The following is an 11,380-nucleotide window of genomic DNA, read 5'->3' on the forward strand; positions in this document are numbered from 1 at the left end:
GATTTGCCACCTGCCACTTTAGTTTCATATTTATTATACATACCAGGAAGGAGGGTTTTCTTAAATTTAGCTCACTAACTCAGGATGGTTTACCTTTATTAAACTTAAACACGGATTTCTCTTTGTTTTCATATACTGTATCATGGTGTTCCCCCAGGGACCCACCAGCACATGAAGGAATTGGGAAGCTTCCTGATGGAGATGAGTTCAAAATTGAAAAGAAAAAAATGATGCTTTTGATTCCAAGGTTCATTTATGTCCCATCTTTTGGGTCCCAACTAAAAGGATGAGCTTCAAATGTTGATTTATGTCCCATCTTTTGGGCCCCAAAATTGCTTTTATTTTTATCCGTACTTGCCCAAAGGAAAGAGTTCAGATGAAGGATATAATCTTTTCATTCCATTGTGCTTCAATGTAACAATCCAGAGGTACTGTAGATGTTGCAATGACACCACAAATGGGAGGTTCTTAACATGAACATAACAAAAGAGAAGAAGATGTTGTATTTGCAATCTGACATTGTGAATTATGTATAGTTGTATCTATGAGAATGAGAGCGTGAAAGGAAATGGTCCCGTGTGTTTTTGCCTTGTCAGAAGAAGTTTGTTTTACAATCTTTACGTGGTTAGATAGTGATTTCTGATAAAAACAGCATCCATAAGGATATGAATTGATGAAGTGATTGGGCAAATGTATAAGCCAAAATTGATCTGACTAAACTTTTTGGCTTAAACCCCACCTATTAAAGGCGGAAAGTAATTGCATTAAGCGATGTGGTATTATAAAAGTCAATAACCCTTTTTCTTATTTTATCTTTTCTTCACCTTGGATAAAATATCACTCTACTACAATCTCTAGTCATTAATGGTACGGAACTTAGTCCCATAATTAATACATCATTAAATAAATATTTACGTGTTTTAGAATGCAAACATACTTTTTCCACATATTCAATTTTTACTGATATAGTTGAGTTTGATATTGCATTTTGGCTCTTGCAGTTATCCAAGTGATGAATATCTTAGTGGTGTGATCATGACCCACTTAAGAAACAGGAGATGTAACTTCATCAGTAAAAACAGTATCTATTGACGACTATGACATGAGCAAGGATTCAGGAGTGATTAAATCGTTGATTTTATGTATTAAAATAACAAGTAAATGTCATACACGTGCTTTCTCATCAATTCGGATTAGGATTAGATTAAGATCAGGACGTCAGATAATCATTTTACACTATAAAAAAAAAATATATATATATTTTTTAAATCTTTTGTTCATTTTCATTGGTAAATTTTAAATTTGTTATTCTTCTTACTTCTTAAACACTCACTGAGTTTACTTTTTACTTTGTTTGTTCTTATTGGTGGAGACCAATTATTGAGAATATATGAGGCTAAGAAGTTTCTATCTTTGTTATGACTGTACTTGTATGATATGGATGTTTTGTTATGAATTATAACTACTTAAAAAATTTCAGCCAGACCACAATGTTATTATTTACTAAGTAATTATTATTAGAAGTGAAATTTAAGTTTAATTTATAATTATAAAAATAAATAATAATAATTTTTATAAATTTATTGTAAATAATTATTTTAGTATAAAAAGTAGTTAAATTTATTAAAATAATCAAATAAATATAATTAAATTTTAAAAAATAGTTATGTAAAGGATAAAAATAGACAAAAAAAAAATTGTTGACATAAAAAAAATGTCTCCCCTATAACTGTATAGAAATATATATTACTATTATTATAATCTCATGGGTTGCATATACACAAGAAAAAACAGTGGTTGAGTTGCAACAACTTTTATTTTTTCGAAATGGTTATACCTAATTTTTCTTTTTGGGAGAGACCTTTAAATTATCACATCTGATTAATAACTAAGCACATGATAAGTGTAATGTAAATTTATCAAGTCATACTCTTATATCGGTAAATTAGGACGATCTTGATTAATAATTGTAGAAAAACAAAATAACATACTTAAAATTTATATATTTATTATTTTTGTTAACAAAACAAAAATTAATAATATAATTATAAAAGAAATAGCACATATTTAAAGAATTTTTCTTTGTTTCTTAAAATTCTTGATTCATCAATAATTTAGTCAAAAATATATTTTTTTAATACTGATAATTATATCATTTGTTAAAAAAAATCATCTTTTATTTTATTTCTATTTTATTTCGTAATCTTGTTTTAATAATTTTCATTGCAGAAAATAATTTTTCTGATGAAGATGTAAAATTGGAATGAGTTAAAATAAGATAAATTAAGCTATCAATCAAGTAAAAAAGGTTTATAACTTCTTTGTTTTTAGTAAAAATTAACATAATTCAAATATGATTAATAAATTATTCAATGCTAGATTATTAGGAACATTAGGAAGTTAAAATTTTAAAGAATATTTTCTTATTCTCTAAAATAAGTAGTAGGTAATTTGTTCATGAGTATATATATCCTCAATGTCAAAAGTTTTTATAAGCATTTTTAAGAACTAAAATATTATTTAGGGTTTCATTTTTTTATCACCTATCATTTAAATATTGTTATACAAAGTAATCCATGCATATTTTTATATATTTTATGATTAGTATAAAATAAACTCACTTATTGTTTTACATTATTTATAATATTATTTTATATTAATTTCAAAAACTTATAATTTTGTTCACGTGTAAAGACAAAATAAATAAGAAAATAGATAAGGTTCTGAAAAAAAAAACAAATTTAATTTACCTAATTCAATTCTAAATTTAGTTAAATTAGTTTTTAAATATCCTTTAATTAATATATGTATCTTCTTTTTTATTAACGAGTTTATTTATTCTTCATTTAAATATTTATTATTAAATATATTTTTAATCCTTAAATTTTTACGTCCAATTTGATTTTTAGAATCAAACTTTAAATAAATAAATGTAGTTTTTATAATTCAAGAGTTAAACTTTTTTTTACTACATTTATTTACTTTTAAAATTTTATAACCAAAATATATTAAAGTATGAGACAAAAATAAATTTCAATTTCACATCCAAATTTAAAATCTTTATTTAATCCTTGAAATATATATATATATATATATATATATATATATATATATATATATATATAATTGTAAATGCAATTGGAATAATTCTTTATAATAATAATAATTTGAATATCAAGTAGAAGACAACAATAACTCGATTTTCTTATAAAGAGAATTGATTATAATTTAAAAAGAAAAAAGTTGCAAAATTTATTCTATATGATTTTACGTATATGTATGCATAGGTATTTTTTGTTTTGTTTAGTAAATTAATAATAATAATAGTTGATAAAGTTAGAGATTGAGAAGCAATTATGCTTAGTTGATTGATGGAGGAATGGTAATTGTAATGGAGCATATACGAAATCCCATCCAATAAACCTCACTAAGATACGTGTAATTTTGTTTGCAATGATAATTTTGCATATTCTACCACCCTAATAGCTTCAACAATAATGCAACTTTCACTCATTAATCATCATTATATTTCTATGGTATACATTAAATAAGTACAACATTGCTCAACACCATGGTTAATGGTTGTGTTGGGATATGACCACCCACTAATCACCAATCTCCTATACTTTGCGAAAACAAGATTAAAGTCATTGCACCAAGATTAAAGTCTTTAAAAAAACTATGGATATAATTTAAATTAAAAAGTTACATGTCAATACGTGATAAAGAATTAAATTTGATTAGTTAGTCAAAATTTACACTTATTTTTAATTTAAACTCTACAATTTAGAAAAATCAAATCCCTCAACACCAAAATTAACTACGTGAATGTATATACATATGATTTAGCAAGCCTAGGAATTGTTACCATCACACATTATGTTGGACCTGAATTCCGAAAAGTTATAGTAATATTTTGGGTTAACTTTATTATGTTGGGCTCTATCATCCTGCACCAATATTGTTTTATGCACCTACATACAATGTTAGAAAAAATTAATTTGGCTATCACTATATATTTTTTTGGAGCTCTTTTATTTTAAACCAGTTGAATTTTGATTTATTTTCCTAAAAAAGGGTATGTATTTTTATAAAAATTTTATAAATAAATGGTAACTTTAGATGCTTATTGTGAGATCATTTAGTGACCACCTTTTTCTTCTTTTAATAAGGTTGTTAATTAAGCTTTTTTTCACTTATGAGATTGCTTTTTTCAAGAAAAGTTATAACGATTGGCTTTTTTTTTAGTTTTTTTGTTTTTCTCTAACAACTTATCACTATAAGAAAAAAATTGAATTATATACAGTCAAAATCTGTATATAAGGCTTAAAATTCATATATAACATTTGGTTACATACGATTTATATACGGACAAAAATCTATATATAAAACCATCATAAATAAATTATATACGGATTTATCCGTATATAATATCCATATGTAATCGTTTTAAATAAAAAAATTATTATTATTTACTTACGGATAAATCCGTATGTAACATAAAATAAAGAAAAAAATTATTTGTAAAATACAAAAAGCTGAAACAAATAAGCTTACAAATACAATATTATATAAGGTTATTGCTATTAGTTTCAACTTTCAACAAATGTAAAGAATTTATAATATATAATTATACTTAAAACAAATAATTAAAACAAAATTTTTATAGAAGACTATAAATAGAGTTCAAAACAAACCGACTCTTGTACAATATAGAGTTGAATATTAACTAAACTATAATTTACACCTAAAATAGAATCAAGCTCTACTAAAAAAGAAACTCTAAAACAATTGTTGCTAGCTCTGCAAATGTTGCACAAAAAATTTTGGGTGGAAGACCTTCTTCAAGCTTGATGGAATCTAAAAACAAAGGGAGGGGATAAGAAATGACATAACTATTTGTCTTAATGTATAATATTTCAAATAGATCTAAACACATGATTGATAAAATAAAATATTTAAGGCATAAATATTTGTAATTGCTATGCTTCATCACCCTAAAATGGACAACTTTTACATAGTTCCGGAAAGAAGCAAAATTGGGATTAGAAAAGATGATACAAGTGGCTAATCAAAGAATAGCAAAGCCCTATGAAAATAGTACACCTCATCATTATAAAACTATAAATATTTATATGTTACTTATTATTGACTCAGCCTATATTAAATAAAATCAATACTGCATGTTAAACAATAACATAGCCTAATGGAAACAATCCTCTTTTTTTAATTGTAAGTTTTCAGAAAAATAAAAGTTTAATTTTATACCTCTTGCACTTTTCCTTTCCTTCTCTCTGTTTCCTGCTTGCACCTTTCTTCATGATAGAGCAAGCTATGGAGATATATCATACTTGTTACTCTTTATATAATAAAAGTCCAACAAAGCTTTGAAATGAAAATATTATAGGTAGAATTTGTTAAGACAGTCAAATAAAAAATAATACACCGAGAAAGATGAGTAAATTGATAATGTCATTCAAAGGATACAAGTTGGACAGCTAAAATGAAGAAATGCTTTTGAGAGTTAATTGAGATCACAAAGTACTTAAAAAACTCAAAGTTCTATAATATTGATATAGATCATCTACTCTAAGAGTGTTCATCAACTAATCCAATATTGTGGTAATTAGATTGAAATTAAAAAGCAAAAGGAATAAAAAAAGAGAGTCTTTTTTCATGAGATACCCTTTTTTCACTCTTCAAGTGATGGCATGCATTGAGCAAAACTCCAAAATCCTGCAGAATGCTATAACTACTGAAATCAAACCATAAGCAAAAGCCAACGTCTTAGTAGCAAAATTAAATTTCCAAACCAAAATCAGTAAGGTAAACCTGTTAACAACACCAAATTAGCAAAAAAAAGTAAAACAGAACCAAACCAGTCGCAACTGAAAAGAGAAAATAAGAACACTTGTTAAAAATCATCCCTGCAAAACAGAAACCAAAACCAAAAATAGAAAACTGCTTAGAAAGTTAAACGGATATCGACATCCGTTTCGTCTTAAACGGATGTGGACATCCATCGACGGGCCCCCATATCCGTTTAAACGGTTTCACAAAAGGGTTACGTAGCCTCGTCTCGTTGCGACTTCCCTCGTTAAAGCAAAGCAAACCACCAACATAGAGAGATAATCACCACACTTTCACACCACAACAATAAAGAAAATACGAGAAAGAATTTCTAGGAAAAAAGAGTAAAGATGAAAGCTTTATCGGAAGAAAGAATAAAGATGAAAACATTTAGATAAAAATAGAATAAATATGTTATGTGGAGATGAAGGAATAAAATCATAAAATTTAACCTTAAATATAAAATTTTACTAAAAGATAAAATAAGAATAAAAAAAATAGAACAAAGAATAAAAATAGAAACAAGAGGTGTAGGGAACAAGTAAGAAGAGGAAGTAACGTCCAAAAAATAATAAAATCTTGTAATATCTTTAACAATCCCTACCAAACTAATGAGTTTGAATCTCATGATAATACACTCTAAACTACTTAAATATTCAAATATTATTATATAATAGTTTTAAATTAATCTTCCAACAACCCTTATATTTATTAGAGTACTATCAAATAATGAAATTTTTAATTAAATTGATAATTAACAATACATAAATACAATATAATTATATATATAACTATAGATAAAATAAATTTTAGTTTTAATAAAATAATAAATATTATAATTAATATTGTGCAAATAATTCTTTTATTATGAACAATTATTTAAATTTGAAAAAGCAATTATTAAAATGATAAAAATGTAGATAATTATTTTGCAATAAGTAATTATTTGAGTTAAAAAATAATTACTAAAATGAAAAAACCTAAAAAATAGTTTTTTATTATAAATAATTATTTAAATTTTAAAAGTAATAATTAAGAAAATAAAATTGAAAAAAAAAAGACATCAGAAAAGTTTATCTTCTCTATATATAATTATAGATATATAATTATAAATAATATTACTAATATTAATATTATCATAAATAATATTATTAATAGAAATAAATTGTTTTTCAACTTATAAAACTGTCTATAACTATGATATTTAAAAAATCAATAAATAATTATATTAAAAATGACAACATAAAAATAGACAATAAATGTGTAAAAAAAGCGTATTTATATATAATTATAGATTAAATATGGTTAAAAAAATACCAATTGCACAAATACAAAGACTACTTAAAAATATGTCTAATCTCATAAGTAATTTTTCCTGTACCCTTTTACTTATAAAAGTACTGAGAGTTTAGAAAGAAAAGAAAAAAACATTGTATTAATATGCTGGTGGAAGTGCTTATTAAACAATTTTTTTCGATTTTTTTTTTCTCTATTTAATAAATTCTCACAAACAATTTTTTTTTTCATCACAAATTTTATTTTATATGCAATATTTTTCTTTGTATAATTTTTACTGGCCAAGTAGATTTTTATTTTTGAGGAGACTTCCTTCCTCTGCAAAACTAGAAGGTTATATGGATGCAATCACACTGATAAAAAGTAAGTTGAAATTCATTTCATTCACTCAGTTCATTCAATAAATACGAAAATGATATGTTGACACTCTTTTTTAACATTATTTTGACAACGGTCACATGACGTTGTCTGATTGGCCCTAATTTTTGAAAAAAGAAATCATTTTCTAATATTCACGTAGGGGCATAATCGGAACATTAGGTTTTGAAGACAATTTTCATTTCGCGCTCTTCATTTTCACGGTTTCGCTTTCTCTTTGGTTCAGTCATCATCTCTTTCGTTCACTTCCTCTCTCGGTCTCGCATCATCTATTTCGTTCTTGGGTTTGTCTCGCATCATCTATCCATCTCTTTCGGTGTTGGGTTTTCTACTCGTCTCGTTTCTTTCATTTTCGATCCTAGGTTTTCTCCTTCTGTCGTTTCTGCCATTTTTGATGTTTGGTTTTGTCCTTCTCTCATCGTCATTGCCGCCGTGTGTGTCGGACCATCACTGTAGTGGTGTGGGTGGTTGTCTGAATCTCGCGAAAGGTTGGTGTGTCGTTGTCGTTGACGGAGCATTGCGTATTTCGTTGGTGGTGTTTTTCTGGATTTCGGGTAAGTGCAAGAATGTACTTTTTTAAATGGAATCTGTAATAGAGGGGTTTATTTTTTAAGCGAAACCTAACCTAAGTTATTTTTTGGGTATTGATATAACTGCACGTTTAATGGCTTCAAGAAAACCAAGTGTAAGTTAAAATTTTATGTTTTATTGGTATGGGTGATGTATAACGTTTGATTGTTAGTATTTAATGTATGTCATTTTAATGTTTTGTAGTGGCGCCTTCGTATTTTCATGGATTCGGCCAGCATTCTTGAAATGAATACCAAACTAAAATACCGTCATATAAAGCGTCTTAATATGACCCCTTTTAAGTGGTGCATGAACCTTGTAAACCCTATTGAAGTGAATTTAAAATTAATGAAGGAGATGGTTCAACGGTGGGTTGGGACTGATGTTAGTTTTAGGGTGTGTCAACAATTGGTTCCTTTCAATGTTGTGGACGTTTTCATGGCCACAGGGTTAGACATAGGTGGTCTAGACGTTACCTTTGATGAATGTTTAGTTGGATTAGTTGGTGACATGTTTAATCCCAGAACCACGACAAAGAAGGACTTGATTCAGATGTTTCATATGATTGTAGTGGATGAGGACATAGAGGTGGATGTGGTGTGTAGACCATACATTTTAGTTTGTTTGGTTACATTTTATTTTCTGAGGAAGTCTAAACATGTTTGTAACATGCCCTGCTCACTTTTAGATGATTTGGATAGTTTGTGTTTGTATGATTAGGCATCCTGTGTACATAATAACATTGTACAAAATTTAAACAAGTGTATGAAGAAAATAATGCGTGGAGAAATCTCAAAGTCACTGGGGCTTAGTGGCAATGTAGCTGTTTTGCAGGTAACATATTTTATTGAACAATTATGATTGAAATTGTTACAAATATGGCCTAATTGTTTGTTTTGATATTTCAAGGCTTGGGCCGTAGAAAGATTGTCCTTGCACGGTCATCGATCTCAAAGGCTCTGGCCGCACATATGGCGATGGTTCCCTTACACGGGAAGGAAGAAAGAATTTCAAATATGTTTAAGAACGGAAAAGTAAGCCTTTGAAAGTTTCATGAATTGTGTTTTTTTAATTAGTGATGGATATATTTGAGTAATTTAGTTATATTTGTTTTTCATAGTTAAAAATGGATTGGTACTTAAGTGTGAACGATCGTGAAAAGGCGGAAGTGCGGGCTGCTTTTCACATGGATGACGGAGGAATTCGTCAAGAGACGAAGGGTGAACCATCAACCATTCCGGACACATACGAAGACAGCTCTGATGATGGTCATTGGGAAGCATATGCAGAGGAGATAATCAGGAAAAAAAATTCTGAAATAATAATATTGAATGGCAGAATTGCAAGCCTTACGAAGGAGTTGATGGACCTGCGTCAATGTCCAATCTATAACGAAGAAGGTGATGTTTGTCACGATGAAGAAGGTTATGGTGTAGGTGATGAAGGATTTGGTGGCGGGGACGATGAACAACATAAAGGGGATGAAGGTTGTGATGGTGGAGACGATGAACACCAAAAAGGGGATGAACCTTATTGTGGTGGAGTTGAAGAACACCGTTTACAGGATGAACGATGTGGTGGTGGAAGCGATGAACACCCTTCAGCGGATGAAGAACCACCACTCAAACATCACAAAGTTGCAGGAACTGACAAAGCCGTAGCATCTGACTCTCTTCAGTATTATATTGATGTTGATGATGGTGACAATGATGTTGATGTAGATGAAGAGCATGTACCGTTGCGGAAGTTTGTTGGTGATCCAGCCACCGATGTGGATGTTGAGAAACTATACATTGCAGTTAGCGTTAAAGACAGAGCAAATAGGTAAATGTTTTGAATTTAAATTGTGTTCTGTGAAAGGTATTGTTTTGCGATTGAATAATATTTGTATTTATTCAGGGTAGTATGTGACATCATTGGTCAGTCTTTGAACACAACATCTATTTAGACTTTAGCGCCACGTACATATGTTGATAACATGGTTAGTATGACGTTTCTTGACGGAGTTTGTAGTGTTCTTATTTATGTTATTTAGAGAATTTGAATTGTGTAGGTGGTGTTATTTGCGTCAACAATGTTTATGCACTATCAAAAACGGTTGACCGGTGTTGTGAGGAGGGTGCATTTCAGTTCTTTGTACGCGGTAAGTCATAATTTATTTCAATTGATATATATCTTGGTACAAATAATGTAAAAGCCATTAATGCATTTGTAATTGTTTACAGGACCATATTATAAATGATTATAACCGAATGGAAAAAAATCAACATGTTTATACACTTCATAACTTCGCCAGCTATCTGAGGAATGACCATTTTGGTCTTGCTGACATTCCCACCGTTGAGTTTGTGAGTTAGTTTAATGTGTTGTTATTAAGTTTGGAAATTGTACCATGTTCATGTATTTAGATTTCAGTTATGTTGTTTGTAGGTGTTTATGCCATTTTTCCATGATTACCACTGGTGGTGTTATTGTTTGAACATGAATACATTACAAATATCTGTCATTGACTCATTAAACAAGGCTGTGAGAGATCGGAAGAGGATTGACTTGTTTGTGGTATGAAATCACAGTTGATGTTCTCCTTGAATGTTGTCAATTAATGATCTTTTTTGAAAGTGCTTAATGTACTTGTTTGTTAGGGTAAAAACATGGCCAAATTTTTGTGCATGTTGTACAATCAACCTGAAGGTACTATTGCTCCTTTGCCTGTTGTATTATCAAACATCCCAAGCCAACCGAACTTGTAAGTTGTGATAATCATTGATTGTAAAGAATTTGGTGCTTTCACTATTGTATGTTGTCATAAGTTATATATTTGGTTCTGTGATTTCAGATTTGATTGTGGAGTGATAATGTTAAAGGCAATGGAAATTTGGGATGGAGAGGACAGGTACAACGGCAAGAGCTTGCCGCAATATACAAATGTAAGCCGGTATTTCATTGTTACAAATTTGACATGATGGTGTTCTTTATATCTGAGGTAAAAAAACGTTTTGTTTCAGGAGGACTTGAGAGAAATTAGAAAGAACTACGTCAAGGAGTGGATTTTGGACAATGAAAACCTTGCAAGAATGGAAGCGCTTCATGTGTATGGGTTTTTGGAGGATTGTTAGGATTATTTAGGTGTATGGTGGATTGTAAATATTTTTGTTTTGTATCTCAAATTACATTGTTTCCTTGTACAGATGCATTTATATATAAGATCACATTGTTGATGATTTGTTCATCTCCACCGGCATTTATATATATATATATATATATATATATATATATATATATATAT

At 28.7% G+C, this 11,380-nt stretch overlaps 1 protein-coding gene across 1 annotated transcript; it reads left to right on the forward strand.

Moving 5' to 3' along the window:
• Window positions 1–9,065: 9,065 nt before the first annotated feature.
• On the forward strand, window positions 9,066–11,210 carry LOC106779714. Its single transcript, XM_014667892.1, has 9 exons — window positions 9,066–9,128; window positions 9,215–9,918; window positions 9,994–10,013; window positions 10,148–10,230; window positions 10,320–10,442; window positions 10,525–10,653; window positions 10,737–10,840; window positions 10,931–11,021; window positions 11,100–11,210. The coding sequence occupies exons 1-9, from the start codon at window positions 9,066–9,068 to the stop codon at window positions 11,208–11,210; spliced, it is 1,428 nt and encodes a 475-aa protein (XP_014523378.1).
• The last annotated feature ends 170 nt before the right edge of the window (window positions 11,211–11,380 follow it).

This window comes from Vigna radiata, unplaced genomic scaffold, assembly GCF_000741045.1.
Source record: "Vigna radiata var. radiata cultivar VC1973A unplaced genomic scaffold, Vradiata_ver6 scaffold_160, whole genome shotgun sequence".
In the NCBI taxonomy this organism is placed as follows: Eukaryota; Viridiplantae; Streptophyta; class Magnoliopsida; order Fabales; family Fabaceae; genus Vigna; species Vigna radiata.